The 17,192-nt window shown below is 37.9% G+C and overlaps 1 protein-coding gene across 2 annotated transcripts in view; it reads left to right on the top strand.

Annotated features, from left to right (window-relative positions):
* SIK2 (salt inducible kinase 2) overlaps nt 1-17,192 on the top strand; it is a 122,113-nt gene that overhangs the window by 74,407 nt on the left and 30,514 nt on the right. For both annotated transcript variants that reach the window (XM_064577447.1, XM_045895067.3), the window contains exon 4: nt 9,412-9,573. In XM_064577447.1, coding sequence (XP_064433517.1) covers nt 9,412-9,573 — 162 coding nt within the window. The remainder of the gene's footprint in view (nt 1-9,411; nt 9,574-17,192) is intronic.

The following is a 17,192-nucleotide window of genomic DNA, read 5'->3' as shown; positions in this document are numbered from 1 at the left end:
AACCTATTGACTTCTTTGTGGGGGTTATAAATAATTTTAGAAAAGTGTGATATATTTGCTTTTGTTGCCAAAAACTTTAAAACTTTATGTAACTAAAAACTCATCTTCTCAGAAGACTGTGGGTTGCTTCAGTATTTCCACTAGGCTTGAAGAACTGATTCAGAATCTAAGAGATGCAAATAGTCTAATGTAGGGAAATTGCTGAAAGCACAATTAAATTGCCAAAGTATATATCACATGCAACAATTTCCTTTTTGTCAAACACACAATTTGAAATGATTGTATATTTATAAAAACAAACAGAAAAAAGCAAAATCTATAAAAGATTAACAATCTATAGTTTCATGTTCCATTTGTAAGTTGTCTCCAGGTTAAAAGTTTAATGTAATTTAATATTATAAGTAATGTCATAATATTTAAAATTAAGATAGCCCATGTCATCCTAATTCAAAACAGATCATATACCTAATCCATTTTCTATTAGTGGTTACAGTGTAAGGTGGTACACATATTAATGTGCTAAAAACCTTTTCAGGTTTTTATTTAATGTGCCTTCCTTTCTTGTTATATTTTATCTAAGAGTGATCAGTTAGAACCAACACAACCTAAGTTGACAGAGATCAGAGTCCTGATCTCTGGTAAGACAGAGTTTTATTTTACAGTGACATTTTGTACCGATAAAAGGAAAGAGATGTTAAATTTGAGTAAAGATTTGAAAATGGGGATTGAAAATAATGAGTCTTCAAAATATTTTGAAGAAAACAGAAGAACCAATTCCCATTGCCTTATAGGATCCTCAGGGTTCATAGTGGTCATATTCCTAAAAACACAATTTCTCTTCAAATTTGGTAATTAAATGTGAATTCTTCACAGATTTATGAGTTAGAGACCTCTGACCAGGATTTAATTGTCTGAAATGGGTTGTTTCTTTTAAGGTTAATTAAGCAAAAAAATATTAAATTGATAATCAGCCTTTTTACTTCCAAATTACAAATTGGTGAAATTACAAATTAAGTCCTTTTAATATAACATTAAAATTTAATTGCATTTCTTTTTAATCTTTTGGGCTATTAACTCAGCTCCATCTTTAAGGGGTGTTAATAATTTCTGACTAAAGAATTTTAAGCTTAAAATTGAAAGATTTAAAGATTCTGACATCCCCAAAACTTAAGGAAATGCAACTAGTTGGGTTTCTTCACTTTGATAAGATGCTGGGAAAGCTGCCTCTTATCCTTGGGGGAAGAGATGGAATGCCACTCTGGTGGTGGTGGTGGTGGTGGTGGTGGTTACAGTGACTTAGAAGGTGGTAATGAAGTTCATAAAAAGAAAGATGAGCTCAGTCTTGATATCACTGCAGCAATAGAAAGAAAATCTGCGTAGGTACACAGTTGAGTAATTGTTGAAACGTCAAATGTGCCTGGCTAATCTGGAGGTTATTTTTATAAAAATTCTAATCGATGAATGAAATCCCCCAAGACAGAGTTCTGAACCTTGATTAAACCTAAGATTTTATAGACCTCCCCCCTTGAAATTGCATACAAAGTTTTATGTGTGTGTTTGTATGTAAGTGTAATTTTTATTAGCTTCCCAATAGGATCTGTGACCAAAAGGTCCCAGGCCAGAGTGTTAAAACAGATCTTTGCTGGAGTAACTAAAGAGGCACCCTGAGACTGGCACTAAGTGAGAAGAGTATGAAAGGGAACTAACATTATCCAGCTAAGAATGAAGCAGATCAGAGGTGATCCACAAGAAAGTGATAGGTTAGATCAATTCTGTGAGGAAAGGTGTATAGAAAAAGAAAGGCAAAGGGCCAGAATTAGACTGTAGTAGTTTTATGTGGTTAAAAGAGAAAGGTCAATTCAATAGAGAGAGATGTCTATTTTGGAAGCCAATTAAGTATAAAATATAATTGAAAGGTCATAAAAGATGAGGACTGAGGAAAGGTAATTGGCTTCAGCCTAGAGAAATTGCTTGTGACTTTAAAGCAATGTCAGTGGAATGTGAAACATAAAAATCATATCATAAGGGGGCACCTGGGTGGCTCAGTCAGTTAAGCGTCTGCCTTCGGCTCAGGTCATGATCCCAGGTTCCTGGGATCGAGCCCCGCATCGGGCTCCCTGCTCAGTGGGGAGCCTGCTTCTTCCTCTCCCTCTCCCCCTGCTCATATGCTCGCTCTCTTTTTCTCTCTCTCTCTCAAATAAATGAAATCTTAAAAAAAAAAATAAGGGGCTTTTGGGTAGTTAGTAGTTGGGAAAGGAAAGTAGCCTGAGTCAACCCCTGATAATATAATAACAACAATAGTAGCAGTCATAGTGAAATAATAGCAGCTAACATTATTGAGCATTTGTATATGTCAGGCACCACGAAGAGGGTTTTTTCTTTTTTTAAATTGCTTTTTCCATTTAACCTTCACATAACCTTGTGAAGTGTTCTGTTGTTATTCTATTTATCATCATCATCATCATCATCATCATCATCCCCGTTTTTGGATTAGCAAATGGAGGTTGGTGTGGGGGGGGGAGTTATGTAATGTGCTCAAGGTCACATGGTCAGCAAGTACGAAGACAGAATTTGAACCCAAGCAGCCCGACTTCTGAGCCTTCATTCTTAACCCCGCCTGGGTGGCGCAGTTGGTTAAACGTCTGCCTTCAGCTCAGGTCATGATCCCAGGGTCCTGGGATCGAGCCCCACATCAGGCTCCCTCCTCAGCGGGGATTGTGCTTCTCCTTCTCCCGCTTCCCCTGCTTGTGTTCTCTCTCTCTCTCTATCAAATAAATAAATAACATCTTAAAAAAATAAATAAAAAAAACCCGTACTATTAAATACTAGAAGTATCCGCAATGATGTAAAAGGAATATGGAAGACTTCTATGTACTGCTATAAAATGAAACCGAAAAAGGATAAATGTTTTTGTGTAAGAAGTGGGGAGAATACAATTATATATACATAATTATATATATCAAATGAAGCAAAGGATAAACAAAAATTAATAAAAAGTTACCTGTAGGCAGAGGAAGGGAACAGGGATAAAAAGCAAGACTTCTTGGATTATATCATGTTGCATAGTTTTAATTTTGGTGTCATTTTAAACATCAGGTAAGTGTTTTACATATTCACAAAATAGACTTACACAAGAGAAATATACCACAAAGAGATAGCTTTTCAAATAACTTTAGAACAATAGAATTTGGACTTTACATTCTTTATTTTTTTGCACTGTGTGTTCTTAGGATGGTGTAATCTCAAGATTAAAAAGAACTCCAAAGAAATTTTAACTTTTAAACTTCATCCAGTAATTTTATTGTTAGTAGTGATATTAGTATAGCTATTTTGACATTATTTCATGTATATTATAGGATAAAATAAGTAATTTATGTTAATGTTAAGAATGAGGATCTTTTATGTTAGAGAAAAAGAAATACACATGTAAAAATCAAAGAAAAGTAATTCCTATAATGGTACATTTGAAATGGAGTGAAGTCATTACTTTTTTTTTTCTTAGCTCTGTCTCTGAAAAGTCTTAGAAGTAATACCAATCCTGCCATAAAAAACACCCTAAGCACCCAGATACCATTCCCCGGTGAAGAGAACCAAGACTTCTTGGAGAAGTGACTGATTCCAAGTTTGGGGCAGGAAGTATTCAAGTTATGCATGAGACAAATTTATTATGCCAGAAAGCAACAAAGGCATTGAATATTTCTGGATTTAAAAAACAAAAACCTATAAAGGGGCTCTCACTGGTCAAAGATGGATTTGAGCATCAAAAAGAATAATGACTAATTAATTGAAATAAATTGAGTATATAAGAATCCATGCACCCATTATGATACTTAAGAGAATCCTAAAATAGAAGAAAAACAAAAACAAACATACAAATCTTAATAGTTATCATTGGAGGTAGCCAGTGTACCAACCCCTTACTCTGAAAATTGGTTTAAATTAAGGAAGAAGAATTAAGCACTTATCCTTCCTGACCTATTTTAGTTTTAGTTCAGGATAACTAAATAGCCCTAATTGACAACAGAAGAATTTCATCTAATAGATGTGGCAGGAATAAAATAATTAGAAAGTCACAGTTTTGTAACCCCTAATGAAGTAACTGGTTCAGGTTCAACCACCAGTGAATACTAAAATTAGTGCTGTGGTTCTCCCAAGTACAGCCCCTGTTCCAGTGTCTTAAGCATCACCTGGATACTTATAAAAAATACATAAATTCTTGGGCCTTTCCAGCACGTGCTGTGTCAGAGACTCTAGAGGTAGGTCCCCAGCAATCTGTTTTAACAAGGCCTCTAAGGGTTCTGATGTACACTAGAGCTTAAGACCCGTATTAGGAAAAAGAGAGATGAGAATGTTTAATTGAAGGATCAGTGTTTAATTGAAGGATCAAACTATCACCCCCATGGCTCAGTGACCAACCTTAGCACTCCTAGAAGCGGGAGAACCAGATGTTGTAGTCCTCCAAGTAGATGCACCTATGACATATTCTTGCCACCCTCCAAAAAAATTAAACTTGCATCTATTCTATTCTTTATACTTGAATTCCAAATTATTGGAAATACAGGAGATAAGAGAATAAGTTAAAGCAAGATCATGAGGAAGTAAAAGACAAATCCAGAATGTAGGATGACTGACCTAGTCTCTTCAGCAAGTCAGTAGCATAGGAAAAGGGGAGGGAGGAAGACTGTTCCAGAAGAAAAGGATTCCAAAGACAAAATAAGCAAATACAGAATGTACATCTTGGGGCACGTGGGTGGCTCCGTCGGTTAAATGTCCGACTCTTGGTTTCAGCTCAGGTCTTCATCTCAGGGTTGTGAGGTCGAGCCCCACATCAGGCTCCGTGCTGGGCGTGGAGACTGCTTGATTTTCTCTCTACCCCTCCCCCTCCCCAGCTCTCTCTCTTTAAAAAAAAAAGTACATCTTATTTGGATCCTGATTCCAGTAAGCCAACTGAGGAGACTTGAATTCAGACTGTGAGTTAGATGATATTAAGGAATTGTTAATTTTGTTAGGCGTGGTGATGGTATTATGGTTATGTAAGAAAATGTTTTGTTTTGTTTTGTTTTTTAAGATACACAGAAAAGTATTTAGGGTGAAACAAAGTGATGCGAGCATTTGCTTTAGGTTACTACAGAAGAAAAAAAAAGATGTGAACTATGACAAAATGTTGACAACTCTTAAATCTGGGAGATTCATTATACTATTTTTTCTACTCATGTATATTTGAAATTTTCATAATAAAAAATAGAAAATTTTAAAAGATACCTACAAAAATTTTTATCAGGATATATTTATTCCTGTGCTAGGCTTTATCATGGTGTATTGCAATTGCCTATTTACTTGTCTATACCAGTATTTCTCAAATTATCAGTATTGAAAGACCAATTTTTTAATTGTCCAATTTGTCACAGACCATGATTTTTGTAAAATACAAAAAAAATCAGTTACTGTAAAAGCAAAGTGAGGAAAGGACATACAAAATATAACCTTAAAAAGTTTTCTTATTAAAGTCAACAAAATTACATTTCACTTATCAGAACAAATTTAAACATAGGATAAAGCAGTTTTTTAATTGTACCAATCAAAAATACACATACAGGCAATTAGTATGGAAAATTGCTGTTACACTCAAGTTTGTTCTGTAACCATAATTAAGTTTTTCTTTTTTTTTTTTAAAGATTTTATTTACTTGATAGAGACACAGCGAGAGAGGGAACACAAGCAGGGGGAGTGGGAGAGGGAGAAGCAGGCTTCCCACCAAGCAGGGAGCCCGATGCGGGGCTCGATCCCAGGACCCCGGGATCATGACCGGAGCCGAAGGCAGACGCCCAACCGACTAAGCCACCCAGGCGCCCCCATAATTAAGTTTTTCATGCGAAACATGAATATGCTTTTTGCATGTTACCTTGAGGACCTTGTGTATTAACGAGCATGGGTTGAGAACAGTGCCCCTCACAGAGGATGAGGAAGTATACCTAAACCAATGTGATTTCGGCCACAGGTTTTTACCTCAGTTACTCCTGTTACTGATTTCTCAGCAGATGGTACAGTTTTCAGGGATGCCCACACTGCAGAAAACATACAGAATGAGGAAGGGAGGAGTGAACATACCAACCTCTTGAAGCAGGCAGTCTTAATCTCTGGACCGTGGATGTTGTCATTTTTCTCACAGTGTGTTCTATATTTATTGTTACGCGATTCTAGCTTTACATGGTAATTTTAGGTTCAGGCATACCATTCCTCCCGCCCACCCCCCCACAGTACCTTTCCTGCCAGGCTCCAAAGCTTCTCATCCCCCCTGGCTAGGGTGGCATTAATTTGGACTGATCGCTTCAAAAACGTCTGTACTCTAGATTCTCTTGCGCTTCCTAGGACTCATTTTGTAGGTGACAGTTTGTTGTTGTTCTTTCCCCCATATACTTACATTTGTTCACATTGGATCTGTTAGGTTTCTCTATGTTGCCAGAATCACAAAAATTTTTCCAATTAACTCACATTGATTCAGCATTTTCTTTCTTTTCTTTTCTTTTTTTATAGAGATTTTATTTATTTGTGTAGAGAGAGCACAAGCAGGGGTAACAGCAGGCAGAGGAGGAAGCTGGCTTCCCGCTGAGCAAAGAGCCTGATGTGGGACACTATCCCAGGGTCCTGGGACCATGCATGACCTGAGCCAAAGGCAGATGCTTAACTGACTGAGCCACCCAGGTGTCCCTGACTCAGCATTTTCAACAGAAAGAAATTTTGTCTCTCTGAAGAGTCATTTATTTGTCTATGAAAAAATTGTCTCTTTAGAGCTACAGCTTAAGTGGCATTTGGTGTGGAATTTCTGCAAAGATAACACTAGTAACTAGCCAAAAGATAATCCTGTACAGAAAACACGTTGCATTTCCCTCAGTAAGTTATATTTGCCCACGGGGCCAACCCTTTGTTATAGATTTCCCTGTTCATCCAATATAGAAATGAGGCTCTGGTTTACTCTTATGAACAGATAGTACATAGTTTACTTGGTAGTTAACTTAGACATAGTCACTGTGATGACAGGTTGGACATTCTGGCTGAAAAGTCTATATATTCTTAAATTTTTATTTTTTTTCCCCGGTAGAATTCTGAATGGCTATTATGTGTGCTCTGTAAAGGCAAAAGGAAAATGTGGGGAGCTGATCATCTCAATTTGTGATTATAGCAGATGAAGAAACATACAAAATGTCTGCTTACGTTTTTTTTATTTGAGTATAATCTACACACAATGTTACGTTAGTTTCAAGTGTACAACTTGGTGGTTTGACAAGTTCGTACATTAGGCTGTGTTCTGCACAAGCGTGGCTACTGTCTGCCCCATTACATCACTATTACAGTATCGTTGACTGTATTCCTTATGCTCTGCTGTTTATTCCTGTGACTTACTCACTTCAGCCTGTAGCTCCCTCTCCCCTTCACCCATTTGGCCCAACCCCACACCCTCGTCTGCCGTCTGTTCTCTGTATTTATAGGTCTGATTTTGCCTTTTTTGTTTTGTTTTCCTATAGCTGATGTCAGAGAAATTACTGCCTGTGCTCACTTCTAGGATTTTATGTTTTAGACACATTTAGGTCTGCCTGCTTACATTTAAAGCCTCTAACATCTAATATTCTATATTTTATAATGGTTGATGATACCATCCATGACCAGACCTTAATCAGCTAAGTATTTAATAAAAACTGTGCCTCTGATGTTTTGTACATAGTACTAAAGCAGTGTGGGGAGTACCAAAGAAAATAATACGGCCCTTATCTTCAGAAAGCTTAAGTGAAGGTATCTTATTTTCTAACACACAGTGTGTTAGAATTAAGGCTGTGTGTGTGTGTGTGTGTGTATACACCCAAACACATACGCACTTTGAGATATTTATGCGATATATGCAGGTAACTACAGTGTGAGCCAATGTGTTGTCAGTGATAGGAGTTCAGAGTATAGAGATTAGTTCTACTTGAAGTGACGAGGAACTGTTTAAGGGCAAGGTGGCATTTGAGCAGGGTTTGAAAGGATAGGATTTCAGCCCGAGTCTAGTAAAGAAGCTTGATACGGTTTTTTAAAGTTTATTAACTTGAGCGTGGATTGAGAACAGTGCCCCTCCATGGTTAGAGTGAAGTAACCATTCACTTACCAGTTGTATGAATTCAGCCAGATTACGTAACCCCTCTGATCTTCAGCTTCCTCATCTATAAAATGAAAATTAGAGTAATAGTTATCATAGAGGATTTTTAGGAAGATTAAGAGGAATACAGTGATACGAACATGCTTTATAAACTATAAACTGCTGTACAAATGTTAATTTTATAATAAATATTGAGGATGTCCTGAGCCAAAGCCATGGACTCTAAATATCAGTAAACCACATAGCCCAGAGCAGAAAATATATGGAGATGGCTGAATATTCATTCACCCATACAATTCCTAAGTTGGGAAAATAATCTTAAATTTTTGAAAAGCCTTTCAAGATTTCTGCTGACCCTTCCCCCTCAAAAGATCGTTTCAGAGGCCTTTTAGATGTTCAGGCAAAACTTGAATGAGCTATAATGTTTTGTTTTATTGAGTTCATATAAACATATGCAGAACTAATTTTCAGATAAACTGCTTTAGCAGAGATTATAACATTATACAAAGGTAGCTAATGTATCTTGCAAAGTATATTTGCTTAGAGAACATGGCTATCATGTTTGATTTAGAGAACAAGTCTTGGGTAAATCATAAGTGCTCCACCAAACAAAACAGAGTGTGAATTATTTAAGCTACTTCCAGGGACCACTGAATCTTATGTTACAGGTGGCTTCTATAATAACTGCAGGAAATGATTGCTTAAAAGAAAGACACCTTTTGTCTGATGAGATGTCAGAAAAGGGATTCATGGGGTTTTTGTTGTTTTTTTTTTTTTACATAAATTTTGTTTTTTAAATATGGTTAGGAAAAATGTTCAGCAAACTTGTAAACAGAACAGAGAGAGTGCTTAGACATAAAAAAGCATTGTGAATTATACTGTGAATATTATGCCACTTGCTGTTGTCTGGCCTTGGGCTCTCTCCATTTATCTGGACTCCAGTGAAATATGATTGGAATTACTTTTCTCAAGGCAGGGAACTTGGAAAACAGCATGGTACTTGAACACTCACTCCTATTCATTTAAAAAGCTTTTGAATAGGTGAAGGGGATTAAAGTACACTTATCTTGATGAGCACTGAGTAATATATGGAATTGTTGAATCACTGTATTGTACACCTGAAACTAATATAGCACTGTATATAAACTACACTGGAATTACAATAAGATAAATAAAAAGATAACTTTTTGAGGAGAAAAAATTCTACCTACTAATAGTGGGGATTTTTTGTTGGTTGGTTGGTTTTGGTGAATAATCCTAAATTCTCTCCTTTTTTACAGACTACCTTGCTAATCATGGCCGGTTAAATGAGTCTGAGGCCAGGCGCAAATTCTGGCAAATCCTGTCCGCTGTTGATTATTGTCATGGTCGGAAGATCGTGCACCGTGATCTCAAGGCTGAAAATCTCCTGCTGGATAGCAACATGAACATCAAGCTAGCAGGTAGCTGGGACGCAGCTGGCTCTAACATGACCAGACACGAGCCACTGTCCGTGGTGTGTGTGCAGGCAGAGGTTCAGGAACATTTCTACCAGTGACATCGGGCTTTCTTAAAGTGTGTTTTACTCATAGTTCTAAGTGTAATGACAAGAGAAATTGGTTTATTGCTAATGTACACGGTGGCAGGACTGGGGTCTGATTTGTGGCCAGGTCCCTTGCGCCCTGCTGGAGGAGGTCCATTTGTCTGGGTGTGTGTGAGGTAGGGGACTGGGAGCCGGACCAGAGGAGCAGTACAGGATCACGCTGGTGCTCTGCCTGCACTCCTGGTTATGGGTGATTGTGCAGAGAGGTCACAGCCGGAGAAAAGACAGTGATAGAAGTCTAATGCCTGGCTCTGATACAATCAGGTTTTGAGTTATAACATGGAGGTTGAGGGTACAGAGATTATTTTGCTAGTTTTTCTCCTACAGTTTTCACAATTGTAAAAGGTTTTGTATTTTATAGTCCAAGTTTCTTTATCCATATGGTCAAGAATTCAATAAATATTTATGCATCAGGTACTGTGCCATGCTAGGTATACTGGGGATACAAATCCTCTGATTCTAAAAGTCTAGTGGGGAGATAAAAATAATTAAAATACAATATGTTGCCCAAAAATGTATGTACGAACTGCAATAGGAATCTAGGTGAAGGAATAGCGCTCTACCTGGAGGCTCCACAGAGAGGGAACTATTTGAACTTAGGCTTGAGGGATGAGTTAGAAGCTTGCCAGGAAGATAAACGGAAGTAGGATATTGCACACAGGCAAACTGTGTAAATACCACAGGTATAAGGGAAAGAGATTGAGATTGGTGTGGTGGGGAACTGTAGCTCAGTATTAGTGAAATGTGAAATCTGTAGGCACAGGAATCGACACAGGAGGAACAGGTAGGCAAAGAGCAGAATATGAAGGGCCTTGAACCCCATGAAAAAGATTTCAGAGTTTATTCTGTTGGAAATAGGGAGTGCAACCTATTGAAAATTGTAGGGTGGGATGGAAGTGAAGGTGGGACTGGGCTACTATGATTAGATTTGCATGTTGGAAGGAGGTTTCTATCTGGCAGCAGGGTGAAGATGGGTAGGAGGCGTGGGTAAGACTGAAGGCAAGAAGATTAATAAGGAATCTAAGGCAGTAGTCCAGTTAAGAAAATGTGGGTCTGGGCTAGAGTAGCAGCAGCAGAGGTTGTAGGTGTGGAAGGGAGATTCCTTTCAGTTAGGGTATTGAAGAAGATAAGGGGTTTGAAGCAAAAGTTTAGCAAAGTTGCAAGTGGTGGTGTTTTGTTCTAGGATTGTTAAAGAGGAACAGAGGGACATCCAGATGAGAGGAGCTGACCAAGAAATTATTTGCTGACTAGCTAGGTTGGATACTCATTGGACTCCTAAGCTTAGGGACAAAACAACAGCCTTGGTTTGCTGTATTGCGGTATAAAATAGAAGATAAAAGCATCTAATTTGTGCATGTAACTGGTTTATTTCTATGCCATTTCCCATTAGTTTTTGCCTTGGGCATTTGAGGGAAAGCAAATAATTAATTTTTACTTACTTTATTTTAACTTTTACTTTAATGTTAATAATTAATTTTAAATGCCAATGTTACATATGGTTCAGGGAGGTAATGGATTTTCCATTCTGCAGGCTATGACTTTTTTTTCTAATGGGATTGCCTGAATAAGACAGTTTTTTAAGTCAATCTGTTTCATTCCCATTATGTATATAAAGATTTGCATTGATTTGTCTTTTCTGTTTTGAAAGTGCAATCCACAGTATTGGTGTTTCCATAGTTTCTTATGTGTGTTCACTTCTCCCATTTGTGGTTTTGTTTTTTGTTTTGTTTTTTCTCTTCTTCTTTTGGCCCTTCTATTGGTCTCATTCATCTCACTCCTGTTTGCCATTCTTCAGGAGTGCACTTCCCTGGGACTTTTTTTTACTTTTTGGAAGCATCTGCTGCCCCCAAATTGTTGTCTTCAGAGAAGGCTCTTGTTTTTTGAACTCTGTAGAAAGAAAGAGGAAACCCCTGCTTCACCTTCATATTCCTTTATCACTAAAACAAAAAATTCACAAAAACATACTTCCAAGGAGTTCTGGGAGTCTTTTTAGGCAGAGAAAGGTTAGCAGTGTGAGTCATATGCTATAGAAATTACAGAGTGCTCTGTCACTAACGTCTCAAAAGAAAATGTCAAAGTAGAACACCAAAGAAACTTGCAAACAAAATATACAGAATATTCCTTTAAGGTTATAACCAAGTTTTGCCTGGCTATAATACGTCTCTTATAATTTTGGCATATAATATAGGTAGATCAACTCAGTATTTCTAATGTCATTATGTGGTATTCACAGCTAGGTCTCTTTGACCTCAGGAAGCAAAGATTCTGAGTTTTCAAGCATTATTGGTAAGTTTTTCCTCAAGGGTTACTCACTAACTGAATTTTGGGTTTTATCATTCAGTATTCATCCATCGAGTCTCATTGATTCCATTACCTCACAAGTGGAGACATGCACGTGCACACACACACACGCAGTATATCTTAGCACTCAAATATCCTCTTGTCCACGTTTTTCTGTCATCCTCACCACCATTTACCCCAAATTTTAGTAAATGTTTATGAAGCATCTACTATGCTCCTAGGCTAAGTCCTGGAGATTGAAGTATTTCAAGATGAAAACGATAACAATGCAAAAAAGTTCAACTCTGCTCTCACCTGGAGGAGTTAACCCAAAACCAGAGCTTTAACTAAATATAATACAAGAAGATAATTATGAAGGCCATGAGGCTAGGAGAAAGACTAACTCTTCCTGGAAGAACCAGGGAAATGATTAGCTAAGACTTGATTAAGAAGGGGACAAAAGGAGAGAAAAGCAAAGGGGGTATGAGGTAGGGATGGCGGATCCAAGCAGGTTTCAGCATATGCAAAGGCAGGTAGGCCAGAGAACTCAAGATTGTGTAAGGAAGCTGTGGACCAGAGCTAGTGGGATCTAAGTGCCAGTGACAAAGGATAGGGAAAGAGCCTGGACAGGTAGGCAGAGCTACGTCATGAAGAATTTCACATCAGAAGTTTATATGTGTTTCTCTGTGCTTAAAGAATTTCTCCAGAATGTTTATTTTTATCCATAGATTTTATAACTTTTTTATAGTCCTGCTTTCCTTTAAAAACATCATCTTCTGATCTCTGAGGAATCTTCTTGAATTTTAAAGAATTCCAATGCATGTAGGAAAGATGGGACTCCATGGAAAGATTGCAAGAACTCAGAATAAAAGGCAGAATTATTCCCTCAAATTATACTTTGCTTGTTCTCCTTATGAAGATCTCTTTTAATTGCTAAATGGGCTGAATAAATGAACTATTTTAGCTATCTTGTATGTTGAAATTGAAGAGAAAGTGCAAACCAAAACTAGGTGTAAATTACAATATTTTGTAATTTACAAAAAAGAAAATGGGGTAGAAGTGTAAAATGTGGTTTATTTTAATAAGTACAGAAACATGGCTTTGAAATCATTTTCTAATTTATGCTCCTCCTATGGATAAAGACTTCAGACACTGATGAGCCATGGATCCATCCATACCCATGTGTGTTCATTGCCTCAATTATGACACCTCCGGCCTTTGCAGAATATGAGGCAGAATGCAAAGAAATATTGGTTTTCATTAATTGTAGTAGTTGTGGTAATATTTCCTCCTATTTTGGCTATGACTGTTCAGGCATCAAGTTGAGAATAAATAGGTGAAGGACTTTTAGTTTTATTCTTCACCTTTCCTAATCTGAAATGTTTATAATAAATACTTAGATAAAGATAAAAATGTATGAACTAGTTGGAGGAAGTTTTCAGAAAATATCACCATTCAAACAAGGCTTCTACGTAAAGAATGTGGAGTATGATAGCAGACAGTATTGGTGGAGACTCTGGCTGTGCCCCTTAGTGGCTGTGTGACCTTGGGCTGATTATTTACACTCACTGAGCCTCTGTTTCCATATGTATGAAACAGATTAATCTGTTTCTCAGGAATATTGCAGGGATTCATGATAATGTTAGAGACAGGGGGCTAGTAGGTAAGAGTATGGTCTCTAGAACCAGACTACCTGGGTTTGAATCGTGGTTATGCCACTTACTAGATGGGTGACCTTGGACACATTACCTAACGTCTCTGTCCTCAGTTTCCTTATCTGTGAAGAGGGAATGATTGAAGTTCATATCTCACAGCGGTTACTAGTTAATATTTGCAAAGTACTTAGAACAGTGCCTGGCACATAGTTAATGCTATTTAAGTGTTAAATAAATTGTTGATTAAAGTTCCTGGCACCATGTAAACACTCAGTAAAAGGTAGCTATTCTTTGTATTCAGTATATAATTGATTCCATGTGAAAACAAGTCCTGAAAATTCTGATAACCATATAACCCCCCTCACCATGTTTTTTTTTTAATTACCAAGGCCTTAAAGCCTTAAAATATCAAAGGAATAAGACAAGTTTATCATTTATATTCTAAATTGTCTGTACTTGATATGATTTTTTTTTTCTAAGAGGGACCTTAAACATAGTGATGTGTAATAGCCTGATAGATCTGACCTGTGCATCACAAGTCACTTGTCTTTCGCCCAAGAGGGATGCTTCCTTTCTGAATTGACCCATGACCTCCGAGTAACCCATCATCTCTCATTATTGTTTCTAACAATCTTCCTGTTCACAAGAAGACCTTGAGACAGGGTTTCTGTACATATAATTCCAGCTTTATGCCCTGGAACCAAAAAAAGGCTAGGGGAGGCTGAGATAGGTAGTAAAATATTTATTAGAAGTCTTCTATTTGCTATCCTCCTGCCACTGGTATTATGTAAAAAGAGTTCTGCGTCAGCAAGCACAGTGAGACCTCCTCTTTATCCTTCAAGCCCACTGAGCACCAGGAACACATTAAGCCTGGGCTGTGGAAGACGGCTCAGAGGGTTTTGTTGAGTTTTGTTTTGTTTTGTTTTGTTTTTCCCCTCTTCTCCCTCCCCGCTCTCCACCCTATTTGGGGCTAAGGAAGACCATTTATTTGCTCCTTAGCTCACTGAACTCCCTCACTGCACAAATTGATGCCTCACACTGGTCAGCAGGATCACATTTCATCTCAGCTGTGGTGACCATTCCCGTTGCCCTCCTGTCAGGTAGAGAGGGGATCACTGACGTTTGGAAGGAAGCTGTGCAGCTGGCGGGCAGCAGAGCACACGGTGACGTCAGTGCCGGCCGAGCCCTGTGCCGCTGCTGTCATGTGTCAGCTTCGTCTCCATCGCTGTCCTGCCCTCGTTTGTCAGCTTTCACTCCGATTGTCTTCTCTGCTCCTGTTATAATAATTACAGAAGAGGTGTATCTCTCCAGCGAGCCTGGGTATCTGAATTCTACTGGTAATTTTAGAAACGAGGATAAAATTAACCCTAAAGCCATCTGCTGCTCTGTAGGAGAATGTTTTTAATTATAAATTAGACATTATAACACACTGCTGGAGATTTGAAATTGCCTCGGTGTGGTGTTGCTTCTTAGAAGTCGTGTACTTTTGGGGCGCCTGGGTGGCTCAGCCGTTAAGCGTCTGCCTTCGGCTCGGGTCATGATCCCAGGGTCCTGGGATCGAGCCCCACATCGGGCTCCCTGCTCAGCAGGGAGCCTGCTTCTCCCTCTCCCGCTCCCCCTGCTTGTGTTCCCTTTCTCACTGTGTCTCTCTCTGTCAAATAAATAAATAAAATCTTTAAAAAAAAGAAAAGAAAAAAGAAGTCGTGTACTTTTCCTTAGCTCAAAGACTGGTTTTCAGTGTTTTGTTTTTTCCCTTTTCAGAAAAAGTTAGTTTACCTAATGACTTCTTCTATTTAGTCTTTAGGTCATTTAAATAAAAATCCTGAAAGTAGTAATTATAATCATTTTGCAACAGTAACAGTGACAGACTGTTGAACATCTTCTGTATGTTTCTCACAACCTTTGTTTTGTTCTCCTTTTCCTGGCTAGTTGAAGAGAGGTCTGGGGACCAGCAGCATGAGCATCACTTTGGAGCTTATTAGAAATGCAGAGTATCAAGCCCAACCCTAGACCTGCTGAATCAGAATCTGCATTTTAACACATTGTCCAGGTGGTTTGTATGACTGCTCATGTTTGATCTATTTCATTCCAGCAAGCACAACGGAATTCTTTTGTGCTTGGTTCCCATCAGACAGTAATCATCAGGATCAGCTTATTTACTCTGTGTAAGGTCCTGTTATTCCTAAAACATTGGCCCTTTGTTAATGATATTTGGGCGCAGATAACTTAGATAATTTAGTGATGACAGTAATAATAATTGGCATCTGTTACCAGTAAGATAAAAGTCAATCAGTCACTTTCAAAATAAGCAGACAATAACAGCAGCTCTAGTACTGTTTTCAAATATATCCATAGTCTGTTACTGGTTAGTTAGATAAGAGGTAATTAGAGGACTCACCTTTTGAGGCCAAGTTCATGTTCATGAGAGTCCGTCAACAGTAATTGAATCAGTTCTGTGGTTAAACAATCTACTCCAAACCCTCTCTTCTGTAGACATTTTAAGCCCCACAGAAACCAGGTGAGAGAATATGGATATATTAGGAAATCTCAAAACCACTGTTAAGAGTAAAACCCCTGGAGAATGTGCCTTCGTGTTAGGGCTGTGGGCACGAGTCATCTCACACGAAAGGACAAGATGTCTATTCAACACATTGTGCATTCTTAAAGAGAATATGGATTCCTAAAATGAATGTAGGTATATATTTCTGACATTTACTTTGTAGACAGTTATTTCCATTCGCTTATGAAGGATGCTGTTGACATAGCATCGAATAGTGTAGAGAAGAGAAAGCCCTCACTTGCCAAGTTCTGCTGGCGGAGGGATAAATTAGAAAACCTCTCCTCTCTACTAATGTAAAAGATTTTTCCTGGGTTTATGACAGCCTTACCTCCAACTTTGGGTTGGATTAAACTTCTCTGGCTGGTGACATTCTTGGAACATCTGTGATATAGTAAAAAACAAACAACAACAAAAAAAACCGCTTGGCTTGCAGTTTAAAAAACCTGTATTTGAATACTGGCTAAGCTACTCATAGCTAGTGATACTTGGGCAAGTCATTTAACCACTCTGAACTTCAGTTTCCTTTGTTTGTAAGACAAGGACAGTCACATCTCACAGGGCTGTCATCACAATTAAACGAAATAATATATTAAAAAAATACCAAGTATGTAATGCCTGATCCAGTGTAGGCATGACATAAATGTTTTTTTGGATTTGATTATAACTCCTAAACCATGTTGAAGGACGAGTTGTCATTTGTTTCTAAAACTTCTTATGATTTCATATTAAACTTTCTTAAAATTAAGTTAAGAGATTCTTTGAGAAAGCTGTTTTTTTCCTACTGTGTTTAAGAATGTTGAAAATCATGATTGATCTGACAAACTCAAGGTATGTTATGAGGGCGAGTTCGCTTACTCCCCACACAAATGACAAATTACTGCAGAGGAAAGAAACTTTTTATATCTTCAGAATTTTGTCAGAGTTGCTCAATCTTGTATGAATAAAAATAGTATCAAAATAACACTAGACTGAACCCTGGATTGG

The sequence above is a fragment of the Mirounga angustirostris genome, unplaced genomic scaffold (genome assembly GCF_029215605.1).
Source record: "Mirounga angustirostris isolate CCGP_5_RB_7025 unplaced genomic scaffold, mMirAng1.0.hap1 SCAF_13, whole genome shotgun sequence".
NCBI lineage: Eukaryota > Metazoa > Chordata > Mammalia > Carnivora > Phocidae > Mirounga > Mirounga angustirostris.
The sequence above is the reverse complement of the archived record's forward strand: the minus strand, read 5'-3'. Positions and strand labels throughout refer to the sequence as shown.